Source organism: Salvelinus fontinalis, chromosome 2 (genome assembly GCF_029448725.1).
Source record: "Salvelinus fontinalis isolate EN_2023a chromosome 2, ASM2944872v1, whole genome shotgun sequence".
Lineage (NCBI taxonomy): Eukaryota > Metazoa > Chordata > Actinopteri > Salmoniformes > Salmonidae > Salvelinus > Salvelinus fontinalis.
The window spans coordinates 29,206,758-29,224,392 of record NC_074666.1 but is presented as its reverse complement, the minus strand read 5'-3'; the positions used below and the strand labels follow the sequence as shown (position 1 = coordinate 29,224,392).

Genomic DNA, 17,635 nt, shown 5'->3' with positions numbered 1-17,635 from the left:
GCTCTCTCACCAGACAGCAGTTAGCGCTGTAAAGGGTGTCATCTCTCATAACCTGACTGGCAGCCATCAGGTGATGGAAAATTACTTGGAGACAGGCCAAGTCATTTTCGGCCCCTCTATTACTGGGCCCAACAGCGAGAACAGAAGCTATTATCATGTTCACAGGGTGTTTAGTTGGCCAAATAGAGTCTGAGGGGCAACATTGTGTTCTCCTCACAGACAGAGCTGATGCCATTTTGACTGGCCAACATATACATAAATGGAGAAAATTGAGTTAAGCATTTTCTGCAAACATATGGATTTTTCACATCAGTGTTGTGGCTCAAACGATCAATAAACATATATCTGTCTATTTTGTATGAATATTGACAATCGGTCCAGGTAAAATGAAAGATGTTATCTCTTCACCCATAATGTTAATCGTTCCAAAACTACCACAAGGCAACTCCAATTCAAATTTGGCCATTTCACACAATCTATTTTTCTTTTTAATAGTTCTAAATTGGTATGAAATGTGTAATTTCAGATGAAAGTTCACACTTTGATACACCTATTGCGAAAAATGTAGATGAATACTATCTTTGGAGAAGTCAATTACAAACTCACGGTCAACAATATCATTGTCAACACACAAATTCTCTTTGTGACTGAGAATTATCTCGGAGTATAAATCTACAGGGACAAGAACTAAGTCAACTTGAAAACATCACCTTTCTAACTTGTCTTGAGTTGTGTTTCATCAGCCTAGTCTCACCTGGGAAACACAGTGAAAGAGCCAGGAAATTCGAGTTTGTTTTTGCTTTCCTTTCTTTTAAAGTTTTTCCTCCTTTGTTTCTGATGGCAATCTCAGAGGGCCTTATTATTTCTTAATTATAGATAGACTGGCTCTACAATTTGGGACAGTTTTATGAGGGCTGTCATGCATCATGGCTTCCTTCTTCTCACCGAGCATTTATAAGACAACAGTTCACCTTGGGCTATTCTCTAGGACAACAGAATGACTCTCACTCTTTAACTAAGGGAATCAGACGCATCAGCACAAAGAAATGACTATTTGACACATTGTCAGTATATCACACAATGGTTGTCTTTCTTTCAGATGATGCAGTAGCCCACAGTGTAATATTGTATTGATTGACAATGCACCCAAACATAAGACACACAACTACAATATTCTTATTCAGCATTAATGCATCGTATGTAGTTTAGTCTGCTAAAATAGGCTTACTGTTGTCACCAGTCACAATTTAAATTGTGTATAACAACTACAATAAGTGACAAACTAAAGCTCCTAATTAGTGCAGGATTTAAATAAATACATTTTTGAAACGACAAATGAGAACATCACTATTAACTGATAATTAGATAATCCATGCATTAGGAAGGAAGTAACATTGTTAACATTTATCACACCTGAGTGATCATGTGTTAATTATAACTAGACTATATGTAGCTCCAAAAAATACTTTTTGAAGCTCTGGCAGAATACACCTTATGCAAGCTACTGAGATTCACATTCAGTTTTCCTACAGTTGTTTATAAGTTTGTTAGTTAAAATGCAGGGGCTAATATCGCAGTCTCCATCAGATCATGTTAACGCAGTCTCAGAGTTTACACTCTCTGAAGCAGCAATTCTATTTCAATTGGATTAACGGTATGTGTGTGCTTTTTGAAAACAATAATACAAATAAAAAAATGAGTTGAGTTGGTTCAAGGCGAAGATCAACATGACTGCAGGGTGGTTTGCAATATAAGGGGTTTCTTAACAGGTTATTTAAATGACACGATGAATATAGCTTATTCTCAGACTAGTTTAGTTCCCTGCTTCAACACCACCTATTATTCTAGGACAGCGTTAAAATGCCCCCATGTGGACATACAGTGTAACTTCATCCTCATTAAGAATTGGGCCATGGAGGCAGTTCCTCCCAATAACACATGAGCAGCTTAAATTCAACCTCATTGCTCAGTGAAGATTATTATTGCTCTAGAACTTGTTAAAAGGGGAACTACACACATTTTATGCCTACAAAAATGGGGATCCAACGTGTTATGGTCCCTTTGTAATACTATCTGCTACTGTTGGGTTCACAGTGTCCTTTACATTAGTTTAGTGATTATAATATAATGTAGGAGGATTTTGTGAGACATATCAAAATAGTTACTTGCAAAAAATGTCAACTACTATATAATTAAGGTTGGATTTTGTTTAATAAGTGAACTCGCACATAAGAAAATACAACAGGAAAGCGAAATACAATAACCACTTTTTGTTCAAATACCAACACAGCTTAAAAGGACAGATGAAATTAAACTCAGTATAAAAAGAGCTTAGGATATGTGCAAAGCAATAGGTTATATAAAGTGCATAAGGGGAACCACTTAATGAAGCATAATAACAATGTGTCAAACACATAGCTTAAACAACAGCCATCGTTATTTCACCACCAATTACACAAAACATGAGACAACAATCAAAACAAATCCGTACATACGTATATAGCACGTTGAGTTTAAAAGTGCATCAAACACTTGCAAAAACAGCAATACAAAATGTCTTAAAAATGAGAAACCACTCACTTCCACAGAAATTACTACAGCTATTGAATGTTGTGATTGTATTTTTTGTGTGTGGCTGATTAATGCTGTTTGTTCATGATGGGCCAAATCCTAATTTGAGATGTGTGTGCATAAATCAAATTATCGAATGACTTATCTTTCAAGTTAGGATTGGGCCTGATGGGAGCTACATTAGTTCAATGACGTCTTCAGGCTCTGGCTTTCTTCTCTTTACGTCCTGTGGCTTCTGATGACACATCTGCCTTCCTTTTGTGAGCCTTAGAATACAAATGACATTAGAATCAAATCAATGACATGTCTACTTGTAAATGTTACAATGTATGTAATCACTGAAATATTAATATTCTAACACATGAGTATTGACACATTTGTTATGGTAACATGGTTTGGAATCCTCAAGATGGTTAGCCAATACGCCATTTTCTTCCCACAAAATGTTTACCCCAAAAACAAAACCACTGGTTGTGTGTTTTTGGTTAAACCCATTTTGTACCTTAAAATCTGTATATGATTGTTTTGAAACGGTAAGATCAATTACCATCTGGCTTTTTGTGGTCCTTTTCTTCTTTTCAGCACGTTCCTTTTCCTCAATCTCCATATTTTCTTTTTCGATGAGGGAGATGAGAGTGTTACAGCGTCGCTGAAGTTCCTGGGGGAAGAAGAGGAAACTGTTTGTAGAGAAAACAAAACGATAGTACAATGGATGGCTGATGTTCCTCTCGGTTAGCCAGTCTGTTATTACAGCCTTTGTTCATAATATTGACATTTTAATAACCAAAACAGTTCATGTAACATACCACTTTGTCAAAAACACAAAGTAATGACAAATAACCCCAGAGAGGTAACCCAGCAAACAGGGGACGTCCTGAGGACATTTGGCGATGTTCCCAATAACCCCAGAGAGGGAACCCAGCAAACAGGGGACGTACTGAGGACATTTGGCGATGTTCACATTAGGTCCCTTAAGGGTTTCGGCATGACGTTATCCCACTGACGTTCCGAGCACATTCTAAGAACATTACGTGATGGTCCCAAGGGACCATGCTCTGGGGGACCATACTATAGTTCCCGGTTTGACCCAGGGATATTTTTAAGAAGTTCTTGGGACATTGTGTTATGGTCTCCTAAAGGTCACCTGAATGTTCTTGGGACATTGTGTCACGGTTCCCTGGAGGTTTTGCCTAGTTCTGGTTTGTCCCGGGGATGTCCCCGAGAAAATTTTTAGGACATTCTTGGGATGTTGTGTCATCGTCCTCTTAAGGTTCCCTGAACATTCGTGGGACGTTGTGTCCAGGCCTTCTGGAGGTTTTTGTTACGTGATGATGGTATGGGGGTTTTAAGGTAAGTGGGACGCTGTTCAGCTAAAATAGTGTAAAAAAAATCTTCAATCAACAAGAATAGGATTACATTTGACATGATCACTAGTAACTTTTCAATATGACCCCATCTGGGATTTGAACTCTCAAACTCTGGATTTGGGGTATGCTGATCTTTCTGCTGCTCCGCAGTCTGTAGAATTTCAGAAGTCCTCTACACATTCATTACCTATAATACATCTCTGCATTTAGCAGGAGACTTATCAGTTAATCTGACTATTCTCTCATTGATTTCACTGACTTATTTCAGTGATTTGAGTTGGGGTTTTCAGTATACAGTAGTCTGATGTTATATTATTCTGTTTTTATGTGACTCCTGAATCCCTATGATAAATATAATCGTTTTTCTTCAGTGTATTTTTAACAGAGCTGAGATTTACTTTGAAGTCGAAGTGTAGGAAAAAGCCTACAGGTGAAACCAGTCATTGATACAGACATGGCGTAGCAGGAAGAGTAGAATGCTGTGAACCAAGAGGTTGTCAGTTCAAAGCCCAGGTGAGGACATGTTAAATAATAATAATTGTATGAATATACATAACGTAATCATGCATGTCAAATATGTAAGTTGAAAACACTATGTTAAAAGCACTGTTTATGTGTGGGTGTCCCTAGCATTGCTAAAAGACAAAGAGCTGAGACTGTATCAGTGGTTCACCAATCAGGTGAAGGGCTTGGCAACAGTTACAAGTGGTGTAATTATTTATATACATTTTTTTTGGGGGGGGGGTTCTTTGCAACAATCAGGCAACGTCCCCGGGAAAAACCAGGAACTAGACAAAAACCTCCAGGAGACCATGACACAACGTCCTGATGACTTCAGCTGACCATTTCGTGATGTCCTGGGGACGTCCTAATGACTCATTATTGTTTGCAAGGAAGTGTCTATGTATGCGTGAACCTGAACAATAGTCTTTCCTCCCATGAATTTCCATCCATCTCAACTTGTAAAGGAGGGCCACATTGAAACAAATACAATTCTATATTCAGCCATACCTACTATAGATAATGTGAGAGGAAAGCAAACAAGATTGTCTCTGAACTCACTGCAAAGTCTATAATAAAAGTAATAAAACAAGTTTTTATGATGGGTCCAGAGAAAGCGAAGTAGTACACCAAAGCCTCATTTACACCTTGCACTAACATGTACGTTTCCTGATCTGATCAATATGATCCAATCACTATCTGATCAAGGTTTGTCGCGTCGACACATTGTACTAAAATGTGTCTCTTATCCGTCCACTGTATCCGCATTGTGACCAGATTAGCGGGTTCCTCCATGTATACAAATGATTTGACATACTATTTGAAATAATATAAATAAAATAAAAAAATAGATGCCATAAGTCTACATGTCAAATGATTTTAAAAGCTGGTATAATGATGATCAGGACAAAATGTGCACGTTAGCACTATGTATAAACAGGGCTTAAGACACTGTAACTGGGTTCATGAACTATCCCAGAGGCAGCCCAAGGGGTCATCTTAAATACTGTAAGTGTCCCCCATGTTTGCTCACCCAAGACTTCTGTAACATAGATAGTCAAACGGTTCAAGACATATTGTACCATGGCAGTTCGGGACTTGATGAACCAGTCGAATCTGAACTGGGGAGCATTCCGGACACACTGTCGGAGTTCTTCATAAACATTCTCCTTGTCAAAGCCCATCTTGTGGAGCATACAGATCAGGAACCTGTCCTCCTCCTCCGTGTAGTTCTTTCCTTTATTGGTGCCATACTGAATCCTCAACTGGTGGAATGGGGCCTTGTATCTCGCAATCTGAAACGATCAAAACAACATTTCCATTTAGTCCATTTGAAAATAGTAAGTAATCTTGGAGCATACTCAAATAAAGGTTCATAGTAGCAAATTTAAATGTGTAATTTCCAGAGTATCTACCATGGAAAATACAGTGCCCTCCGTAATTATTGGGGCAGTGAAGCATTTTTTGGCTCTATACTTCAAAAGTTTGGATTTCAAATCAAACAATGACTATGGAGTGCAGACTGTCAGCTTTAATTTGAGGGTATTTCCATCCAAATTACAGCACTTTTTGTACATAGTCCCCCCATTTTAGGGGAGTAAAAGTATTGGGACAAATTCACTTACATGTGTATTAAAGTAGTAAAAGTTTAGTATTTGTTCCCATATTCATAGTACGCAATGACTACATCAAGCTTGTGACTCTACAAATTGTGGATGCATTGGCTGGTTGTTTTGGTTAGTTTCAGATGATTTTGTGCCCAATAGAAGTAAAAAGTACAGTAGTTGACCTTTGCATCCAGCGCCTTCTTAATGCTGATCCTCCTCTGGATACGGGCCTCGCCACGCTCGATCTGAGCCATGATTTTTTCAATATCCTGGAGTTCATTGCATCGCTCCAAGAAAATGGCTTGAAAATAAAACAAGAACATGTATGAAAGGACTAGTGTGGCGCATAAAAAAGTTATAAGCTGTAATAACCATGGTTATTTAAAATAGATACAAGAACGTGTCTATAGGAAACACAATTATAATGGAATAAATATGAGGATGATTCTGATGAGGACCGGTATCTTACCAGAATATTCAATGACTTCCTCAGGGTTTTTCCCCTCGACTTCCCGAGCAATGTTGTCGATGTCATCACGGCCGTATTTCTCATTGGCTTTAATGAACTGATTGAAATCTCGCTTGTTCCAACTTGTGAACCCCTGTGAAACAACAATCACCACAAACACAGCACTTGCTTAGATACAAGCTTTAGAATGTCCAATAACATGGCACTTTTTGTGACAAACAAATAGGGATCTTACTTACTAAAATAATTCATGCAGGAATCTAGAAAGTTGTATCTCGCCTAGCGCCCTGCAGTACCTGTGTGAGTAGTTTCTCCTTCTCCTCAGTCTCCTCGGGACTGAGGGGCCCCGCCTCGTCGATCTTCCTCTGCTCCTCCTTCTGCACCTGGGCAGCGTTGGGAATGTCAGGGCTCCTGGGGACCTGCAGCGGTACAGGGGAGAGAACAGACACACAGCGCCAATGAGACATAACACTGAACGGATCCGTCTCTCGCTACGAGGCAAGAGACTGCTAAGCCTGGGTAAAGCGATAGACAGGCCTGTTGGGGAACCAGACTAACTGAACAGATGTACCCTGGGATCAGGTGGCATAGGGGGAATGTGTGTGTGTGTTCTGTGGTTCTGGCACCATGGAGGAGCACAAGCTCCAATCTGTCTCAGTTCAGCAGCCTGCCCTGGCAGTGAGTGCCTCAGCACAGCAAAGTACTTGGGATGCTGCTCACAAATGTCAGAGTTGAGACACACTTCTATGGACTCTATCCACCACTCCCATGAGTAACATGTTGGCTCTGTGAAAGCCCAAACCAACAGATTTCAAAATGTTGTTTTTAAATATTGAACCTTGTAAATCGTTTCAGTAAAATAGAACCAGCAAGACGTGGAAACAAAAATACATTACCATAAACAGCCAAGCTTAAAGCTACTGTACATAGGACAACATGGGCCCACTTTCTTTATCTATCAGACAATGAACTTAACTACAGCTCTCTTACCTTGTAGCCTATAGTCTTCCTGTAATAAAGGATCTCCATCTCCAGCAGCTCAAACAGGCGAGGAGGAAAGAACTGGAAGTCCTGGATGTTGGGCTGTTTGGGGGGACGTGGGGCCTGAAATACATTCATCATTATTAATCATGTTCTGGTGAGCAAGATTAACATTTACACCACTTCCATGGACATCTTTCTGACCTGACTGGCCATCATTATTTGGAATTTGGAATAATGGGGAAACAAGACGAAGGATTGACTACTGACTAGCAACTCACCCATGAAAAAGGGGGCAGCCCTTGAATAAGCATGTTGTTTATAAGCAGGGATACAAAGCAAGGCGGCAGCCCTTGAAGTTTCTGTGTGCTTAATCTGTGAGTGGGCGTTACCTTGGGGGCTCGAGGTTCACTGACACGCAGGGCTTCTCTGAAGTAGGCATCCACCGCATAGTTGGCTTTCCTCTCTCTTTTAGGAGGTTCGATCCATTCCATCATACTCAGCTACAAAACAAGGCCAGGCCATGACTCACAAGGGGAATCAAGTCAGTATACGGTATATGATGCACACCTCATTTCATGGTTATGGTGGTTTCATAAAGTTTATGTCATAAGCATCTATGAATAGCATACTCTGTACGTCATCTCTACCTCTAACACACAGTATTCACAAAGTTCAATAACTGAGATGAAATTAAACCTGAGACACAAGGGAACAAGCTAATCTAAGTACAGTATTATCTCAAGCGTCTCTTTGATGCTATTAACAGGTCATGAGTCATGACAAAGCATGTAGTAATGTGATACCTTTTGCTTCTCTCTGTAGTCCTCCCCTTCAAAGTTGTAGAGGCTGGTCTCTGCTCCTCCTGTGTCCACCGTGAAGTTTCTGAGGGAGCTCTCTCCCAGAGACTCCATGCGCTCGTTCATCTCAGCCGTCTAGGACAGGTCAAAAGGACATGTCAGCACAGAGAACCAAACAGCCAGTCTGTCAACCAAACACTATGTGCTGTTCCCTCACTCACCTTCTTTGCCCCCCTCTCTAAGATAGTGTTGATGTCTTCGTCTGTGAGCTCATTGTCTTTGGAGGCGAAGACATGAGTGGCCCCATGCCTGATCATCTGCAGCATCTCATCTTTCCCCAGCTTGTTGGACTGCTCCATCAGCCTCCCTGGAAAGTTGAAAGTTGAAAGATGTGAGAAGTAGTTGGGGTGTGGGACTGCATGTACCCTGCAGCAGCCTCTTACATTCATGTATCAGGGTCTGGATCCTTCTGTAAACTGATAGTAGTATCTGTATCACAGGAGGCTACCGAGGGGAGGACGATTCATAATAATGGCTGGAATGGAGCAAATGGAAACCATGTGTTTGATGTATTTGATACCATTTCACTCATTCCGCTCCAGGCATTACCACAAGCCCGTCCTCCCCAGTTAAGATGCCACCAAGCTTGTGTGATCTGCATACATGCATGCATTTGGTATCATTTTGTCCCAAGCCTAACCAAGGTCTGTCTGTCTTACCTGTCCCAAAGACCATTGCTTAACATGTAATGACAAACCATGAAGTTGGAATCAAAAACATGCCGAATACCTTGTTGTATAACTATGGAGTCTAGCCTCAACTTCATCTCAGCTCTTTCTACAATCCTCTCTTCGACTGTATTATCAGTGATGAGGCGGAACACACGCACTGGTTTCTTCTGACCAATCCTATGAGCCCTGTCCTAGAGAGGAAAAAACAAACACACCGATTGCCTCAGTTGATTAGGTGTTTATTTCTTTGAAATACGAGCCAGTGTTATAAATTAACATTACTAGTATTTTTGTATGCATGACATAGAATTTCACACTAAATGACTAATACTTACTTTTCCAAACACTTAATATATAGATGAACGTTTCCAAGGAAGCCACAAATTAAATGTTTCTCACCATTGCTTGCAGGTCCACTTGAGGGTTCCAGTCAGAGTCATACAGGATGACGACGTCTGCAGTTGCCAGGTTAATGCCCAGACCTCCAGCTCTGGTGCTCAACATGAAAATGAACTTGCTGCTGTTTTCAGCATTGTAGGCCTCTATGGCGTCCTAGAAACACGGCCATAAAGCAGGGGTGTCAAACTCATTCCACGGTGGGCCTAGTGTCTGCAGGTTTAATTTTTTCCAAATAATTAAGACCTAGACAACCAGGTGAGGGGAGTTCCTTACTAATTAGAGACCGTATTTAATCAATCAAGTACAAGGGAGGAGCAAAAACCTTCAGACACTCGGCCCTCCGTGGAATGAGTTTGACACCTGTGCCATAAAACATTAGGCAGACAATGTCTAAAATATCAGTTGTTTTTATGTAGTTGAAGCAAAGACACTTTACACATTAGAGCAAACATTTTTACATTTTACAAGCAGGGTCAGTACGAGCACGGTAGACAAAGTAGTGGCTTAAACTAAAGTCCATGGTTGATTTGATTGAACTGTTCCACTATAGCTCCTTATGGTTTCCATGGGTGCCTGTGTTGTGGTCAATGCTTCGTACCTGTCTGGCTTTGTGTGGAGTGTTTCCATCTAGACGGCAGTAGTCATAACCTCTCCACATGCAGTAGTCCTCAAGGATGTCAAGGACCCTGGTCATCTGGCTGAAGATGAGGACTCTAGACCCTGGCAACCAATGAGACAAAACATAGTCATTCCATTAGAGAGCAAAACAGCATACATACACTATCAGGTCACATAGCTCAAATGCAATCTCCAAAGAGAGAAAATTATTCATAGGGTTTCTTGCATGGCAGAAAGGTTTGATTCATGTCATTCTAAATGAGCATGGCTGATTTGAGAGTCAAATGAACTTTTCTCATCAAGAAAACTTTGCAAGAAAATGATAAATTCTACATGTGAATCCTGATATCCTTCAACAGTACGCAATCTTTTGAGCCTGCGTCCTCTGAGGTTGTCCTTGCCTTTTAAAGACCATTATGTACTTCCATATATCAGATATTGCATAGACAACCTATTGCATAGTCTGTTACAACTGCAAATGTACAGTGACAAAAGCAGATCAAAGCTCTTTGAGATAAACACATCAAATATACATGAAGAACGTATTCTTTGTTTAAACCCCCTTCTTTTTCAATGGGATAAACTACAGTAAAATCATTGAATGATGGGTATATCACCTTGTTCCTGGACTTTGGGCAGCAGTTTATCCAGGGCCACCATCTTGCCACTGTTGGTGACCAAGTGACTGTCGGTAGTGTAGGGGGGCCCGGGCTCGGCCCCGTCAAACAGGTATGGGTGGTTGCAACACTTCCGCAGTTGCATCAAGATATTCAACAGACGCATCTTGTCCGTTTTTCCAGAAGAATTGAGGATGTCAATGTCTTTCATCAGAATTCGTGTGTACCTAACAAAAATAGAACAACAAAACATTTTTTAATTAGAAATTATTTTGGAAAGAATTTAATTAGTAGAAATGTTGAACCAACACAAGCTATGGGCAACACTGGGAAGAACAAAGTATTTGAACCAAAAACATACCATTCTCGCTGCATCTTACTTAGTCCGAGGTAAATCTTCACCTCTTTTTTGGGAGGCAGGTTTTTCTCCACTTCAGCTTTTATCCGACGCAGAAGGAAAGGCCTCAGCACCTGAACAAACAGCACGTTATACACAAGAAGGAAAGGCCTCAGCACCTGAACAAACAGCACGTTATACACAAGAAGGAAAAAAAATCAGCACCTTAACAAACAGCCTATTACACAAGAAGGAAAGGCCTAAGCACCTACAAGAGCCTGACATATATGTTTATTTGGGTCCAATATCGATAAAAAAAATTTGGGGGTTAAAACTTACCGATACCGATTTATCTGCCGATATACTGTTTTACAGCAGAAAAATGTCATTTCCCCACACTGATTTCTCATAAATTGCCATCCAAAAGAGCAATTGGCCAAGAAATATGCTTCAAATTTTGATGTCTTACATTGTGACAATAATGACATCATGAGAAGTGTTCAGATCAGCATGACATTCCCTTTCTTCATCCTATTTATTGAATATCGGTTATCAGTGAAATTATCAGCAGATAGCAATATAGCGTTTAAAAGGCCAATATCGGATGATAATATCAGTGAACCGATATAATCGGTCGGGCTCTATAACAAACAGCACATTAACAAGGCAAATGCTTTTCTAACTAAATAAAAAAATGTATCCATCTATTAACGCATCAGAATAATAGATAAGGAGAATTCTGCAGTAATCTCTGAGAGTAATGGAAATGTGAGACACAGCTTACCGCATGCAGACGCTCCACCAGCTTCTGGTCCCCCAGACAGTTGTTGGTGTCAAACCAAGAATCAAAGTCCTGAGAATATAAGGAACATTTTCCTTTTGTTTTCAACGAGTAAAGATTTTCCATGAAAGTGCAAAAAATAATTTTGCGGGAAAAAAGAGAGTAAAGATGATTCTGCTTTGGCTTCATTTGCAGAGGGGAATGTGTTAGAGAAAGGACAGGATACATATGATAAGCTACAGCTTGTGGGGGTGAGGGATCCCAGACAAACTTGGAGGAACTGACAACAGAACAGAGCAGTGCCTGAGGGGGAGGCCTGTGCTCGGGGCTACCTTTCCCTCTCTGACACATCATGGAAAGACAAGAAGCATGTCAGGTGGGGCTGAGGACTTCCGTGATTGACTGATGCTCATTGAAACTAGGTGGTATAAAATAGAACAACAAAAAACATTAAGTTACTGCTGGAGGGTCCTTTGATACAAAACAACAAAATAATGCAGTTCATTTTGCCTGGAGCGATATGATTTTATTTTCTTCCTCCATTTAGTATTCCAGTCACATTCATCTAAAGGAGAGGAATATCACTACTAGAGAAATAAATGGAGAGAACAGACAGAGGTAACACTCACATTGGCAGAGTTGAAGACATCAGGTAGCAGGAAGTTGAGGAGTGACCACAGCTCATGGAGATTGTTCTGCAGAGGTGTTCCAGTCAGGAGGAGACGGTTGGTGGTTTTGAACTCACGGACAATCTCTGAGAGCTGACAACACCGGATAGATGTTAAGATTACATAAATATCATTCAAAAAATATATATTTGCCAGGGTTTAAATAATTGAAAAGTAGAAAGAAAAGCTTGGTTCAGACCACAATAATTTTAATTCGAGTTCATACCTTGGACTTCTCATTTTTTATCCTGTGAGCTTCGTCGATGACAAGGTATCTCCAGTTGAACTTCTTGAAGACCGATTTTTCTCTGATGACCATCTCATAGGATGTGACACAAACATCCCATTCCCCTGGCATCATGACATCGCGGATGAACGCCGCCTGGCCAATAAGGAGAACGTTTGTCAAAGGAGTCATCTGTGGTCTTGGTTAGCTACCCACTTGATAATGCTTTATAAAAGGGCACATTTTCAATCAGTGTCAATCAAGAGAAAAAACAGGACATACTCTTGCATCCTTGTCCCCAATAAGACAGACAGCCTTCAGGGTTGGTACCCAGCGTTTGAACTCATTCATCCAGTTGTGTAGCGTTGATTTGGGAACCAGAACCATGTGGGGGCCTGGAATGTTCCTGTAGTGCTTCAGGTATCCCAGCAACGCAATGGTTTGGAGGGTCTTCCCCAAGCCCTGTTGTCAACACACAATTATAAAGTAGGTCGTTCGAGCCCTGAATGCTGATTGGCTGACAGCCGTGTTATATCAGATCGTATACCACGGGTATGACAAAACATTTATTTTTACTGCTCTAAATACGTTGGTAACCAGTTTATAATAGCAAGAAGGCACCTCAGGGATTAGTGGTATTTGGCCAATATACCACGGCTAAGGGTTGTATCCAGGCACTCCTCGTTGCGTCGTGCTTAAGAACAGCCCTTAGCCATGGTATATTGGCCATATGCCACACCCCATCGTGCGTTATTGCTTAATTAAAAAGTGGGTGGTTCGAGCGCTGAATGCTGATTGGCTGACAGCTGAGGTATATCAGACCATATATCACAGGTATGACAAAACATTTATTTTTACTCTTCTAATTACATTGGTAACCAGTTTAAAATAGCAATAAGGCACCTCAGGGGTTTGTGATATATGGTCAATATACCACAGCTAAGGGCAGTATCCAGCACTCAGCGTTGCATCTCCCTTAGTCGTAGTATATTGGCCAAATATCACACCTCCTCGGGCCTTATTGCTTAAATAAACAACCTGTCATACACAGCTTGACTCACAACTAGTGGCACTTACTTACATTTGGATATAGATATAATATACATATTTATCTCAATATAAGGCTCTGGCACTTAAACATAAACTATTGTTAATTACATGTTTACGGTACAGTCGTTACCATTTCGTCAGCCAGAATTCCATTAATGCCATTTTCATAAAGGGAGATCATCCAGTTGAGACCTCTGACTTGATAATCTCTCAGCTCTCCATTTTTCACATCTGGAAAATAAAATAGGTTATGTCAGTAGCCCTTTCCTGCAGTCAATGACCAAAAGCGCCCTCTAAAAATACAATGAAGATCTGGTGTTTCTATGTCAAACAGTTTTGTTATATTTCAGTCTTCTGTGATGTATATAAAGTGTAATATTGGGATGCAAATTCAAAATGGAATACATTTCAACTCTATATCTGACATGGTACCCATAACCTTCAATGTGTGTGAGGTGTATATTTTTGTATCACAGAAGATTTGTTTAAGACTACCAAGAATCACTCTGTAAGACCTTGATTTAGCCCACTGCGGTAAAAAGTTAATGAAAAAAAAGGAAATGATATTCGTATCAATCGTCAGCTATTCTCAAATGGGAGCTAATTACGATTAAAGGTATACACCTGATAGAATACAACACTGAGTTACACCTGCTACTGTTCATTTACACAGAGAGCATTCAAATGAGCATTTAAAGCTATATGAAAACATCATACAGGATGGGGACTCTTCAAAGCGAACCAAGACGTTAGCTGCCTTCCTGCTCTCAGATAACAACTCCTCATCTTCTTCTTGTTCCGTGCGTCGGTGGCGGTTACTGTAAAAACACAAATGGCAGACAAATAGTTTGTAAAAATAATGATATCTGGTATTGGTACAATGGTAAACAGATTGTATTGTTTATTATTCATGGTTTATTGCCCAAAATAGCTTGTTTATTTAAAATAACAGACCTGTCGATTCAAAAACATACAAATAATGTCAGTACTCTTAAAACAAGTCAGCAGTCACATACTCTCCAACAGAGAGGAGATTTTGTTTCTCATCCTGTTTAACGCGAGGTCGTCCAGGTTTCACTTTCAGGGGTGAAGTAGGAGACTTCTGAGATGCAGGCTGGATGAAGTGGGCAAAGAGTTCTGTTTGCTTGAGCAGAAACTCAAACCGGTTCGCTCTATCTGTTTTCTATGATTAAAAGACAGGGAGAAAATAAAAAGTTAAACCAACAGGTTATGTTTTATTAGTAAGGATATGAGATCAATGTTATGCTGAACTGTCATTTTGCCATTCACTTTCTCTATACACTGCAATTCCAAACATTTACCACAGTGGGGAGCCCATTGCAAAAGTTGGAGGAAAATAAATGATGAAAAATAAACATATCAAATATCTGGCACAGAATTCAACCAAGATGTCACTACTCTGTGTGACATGATAATCCCTAGAGTAATATGTCTTGCAAATGCATCTTAAAATCTCAAATTAATCGTATTTAGATATCTATAGAGAATGTTTGTGAGAAAGCAATTCGTCTCACCCTTTTCTCCTCATACTCTGGATCCAACTCTCCCTCCGCCTTGGGCACAGCCTTCAGAGGTGGCTTCAGCTGAAACACAGTAGATTACTTTATTACATTCTCAACGTACTGTACATATTTATGATTTGGTAACATTCAATGTAATGTGCAATTTAAAACAATTTCATTTGGCTATTTCAGTGATCCTTATTAAGGGAATTTGTTGTGTATTGTATATAATTTCCTCTGAATTAATGCAACATTATTCTACATATTGAATGATTATGGCTTTGGTTGCAAGTTGGCTTCATGTGACGCTTGTGCAATCAATTTTGTGCACGTTCACATATTGAGTGCTCAAAATGTATTATAAAATGTGCAAAAAGTTACGCCTTCTGAAGTTCAAGCATTTAGCTTCACCTTCAATGTTAGGCTACTCTTCATAAAACATATTACATAGCTACTTTAGCTAGCTATAGCCACCTCGACAGTCCCCAAAGCACAACAGCCAGTGTTGAAATTGACAGCTGATTTGCTTGAGGCTGCTCGTGCTGCGTGTGTTGTGCTGCCTGGGCTGAGTGAGACACACAACAAGCTACTACTGTACAGTCAGAGGCTCGGTCTGGGACTACGAAGCTTGTCACACTGGTTACAAATTGGCAGCATTTATAGAAGTCTACGGGAATATTGACTAAATGTCTATGAATTGCACGACGAAACCCATTGTTATGTTTGCTGGCCAGCCCAGCGTCTGACCTGGTAGCTAGCTAACATCTGTAAGAGAGCTATGCAGATGTGCAAGCCTCCTTCCCGCCATGTTCCCCCCCAATTGAACAAAACTGCAAACTTCTAGCAACCTAACAGTACAGTGTATCTCATATTTCTGGAAAAGAAGATGTCTGCTTTTAAATACTCACCTCTTCTTCTTCGGGTACAGGCTCTCTGGAAGTTGAAGGAATCTCTTCATCTGACATTCTGTGGACTCGGTTTTTATCATGAGTTATTTTAGACCAGACTGTGTAAGTTATACATGGCAAAAAGGCTTGCTAAGTCATTAGATAGACTGTACATTGTGAGCATACGCCCCCTTCATAATATCTCGCGAGTATATAGCATTGAAATACCGCGATAACACCATGTACGCCACGAGAACGTTCGAAATAATATTGGTTGCCCTGTTTCATTTCAGCAATAAGGCATGAGGGGGGTATATGGCCAATATACCACGGCTAAGGGCTGTTCTTTAAGCACGATGCAACCCAGAGTGCCTTGATACAGCCCTTAGCCATGGTACATTGGCCATATACCACAAACCCCAGAGGTGACTTATTGCCATTATAATCTCGTTATCAACGTAATTAGAGCAGTAAAAATACATGTTTAGTCATACCCTTAGTACAAGGTCTGATATACCACGGCTGTCAGCCAATCTGCATTCAGGGCTCGAACCACCCAGTTTATAATGTAATGTATAAACTTGGTGGTTCGAGCCCTGAATGCTGACGGGTATGACAAAACATTTATTTGTTTATAAGTAAGCAATCCTATGGTAACAAAAACATAAACAATTAAGTAAAAGGACCTGCTTTTCTTTCTTTCTTGGGTTGTTATTGTAAAACCTCATTACAGTTTATAAACCATATTCTTCCAAATCAAGGGGTGTATTTCATTTGTTGAAAGGAGGCCTGCTGCATATCTACCACAAGATGGCGATCAGGGACAAGCATTTAAAACTGTCTCGTTCACCAGCCGTAGCTAGACAAGCTAGACGTTTCATTTATATATTTTCAAAACAATATTCTTGAGCCATAAATCACATGGCCTTAGACCAACAGAACCTTTTTGGTGGGGGATTCTAAATTATAGCAAGATATCTCTGCTAAATTAACTTTAATCAATACATTTATGCTCAGTTTCTTAATTTCCCCCTACAACTAGCCTACTGTACAAAGCGTTTTAGGTTTCAAAGCCACTATATATAGGTTTTTGTAGAATTTAAATGCATCCCCAAAGTGTGTTATGTGTTTTCTCTATTAGTGTATTTAACTTGCACAAGGTTGCTCTTTTGGTGCATACCGTTATTCTGACTAAGACAGAGAACATTGGGATGGTTTATGTGACAGCTGGCTCTAGGTTTTAATGAGGTGCACATACATTTACAAATTCACATGCATGTTCCTCTCTCTCTCTATCTTGATCTCTCTTGCTCTCTCTTGCTCTTGCTCTCTCTCTCTCTCTCTATCTCTCTCTCTCTCTCTCTCACTCACTATGTCAGACCCACACACATCTACAGACTCAAGCATACAGACACCACCCCCTTTCTCCCTTCCTCTCTCTTCCCCTCTCTCTTTCTTTTCCTCTCTCTCTCTCTCTCTCTCTCTCTCTCTCTCTCTCTCTC

The 17,635-nt window shown here is 40.2% G+C and overlaps 1 protein-coding gene across 1 annotated transcript; it reads right to left on the bottom strand.

Annotated features, from left to right (window-relative positions):
- Positions 1-2,192: 2,192 nt before the first annotated feature.
- On the bottom strand, positions 2,193-16,334 carry smarca1 (SWI/SNF related, matrix associated, actin dependent regulator of chromatin, subfamily a, member 1). Its single transcript, XM_055870032.1, has 24 exons — positions 16,155-16,334; positions 15,259-15,327; positions 14,740-14,906; positions 14,441-14,541; positions 13,854-13,954; positions 12,956-13,135; positions 12,674-12,829; positions 12,409-12,540; positions 11,783-11,851; positions 11,023-11,132; positions 10,662-10,888; positions 10,025-10,146; positions 9,427-9,579; positions 9,086-9,218; positions 8,518-8,663; positions 8,303-8,431; positions 7,889-7,999; positions 7,506-7,619; positions 6,812-6,934; positions 6,516-6,648; positions 6,229-6,347; positions 5,522-5,734; positions 3,119-3,229; positions 2,193-2,837 (listed from the first exon to the last, which is right to left on the bottom strand). Exons 1-24 carry the CDS (start codon positions 16,209-16,211, stop codon positions 2,769-2,771), a joined length of 3,045 nt encoding a protein of 1,014 aa, XP_055726007.1. The 5' UTR covers positions 16,212-16,334; the 3' UTR covers positions 2,193-2,768.
- Between the last annotated feature and the right edge of the window lie 1,301 nt (positions 16,335-17,635).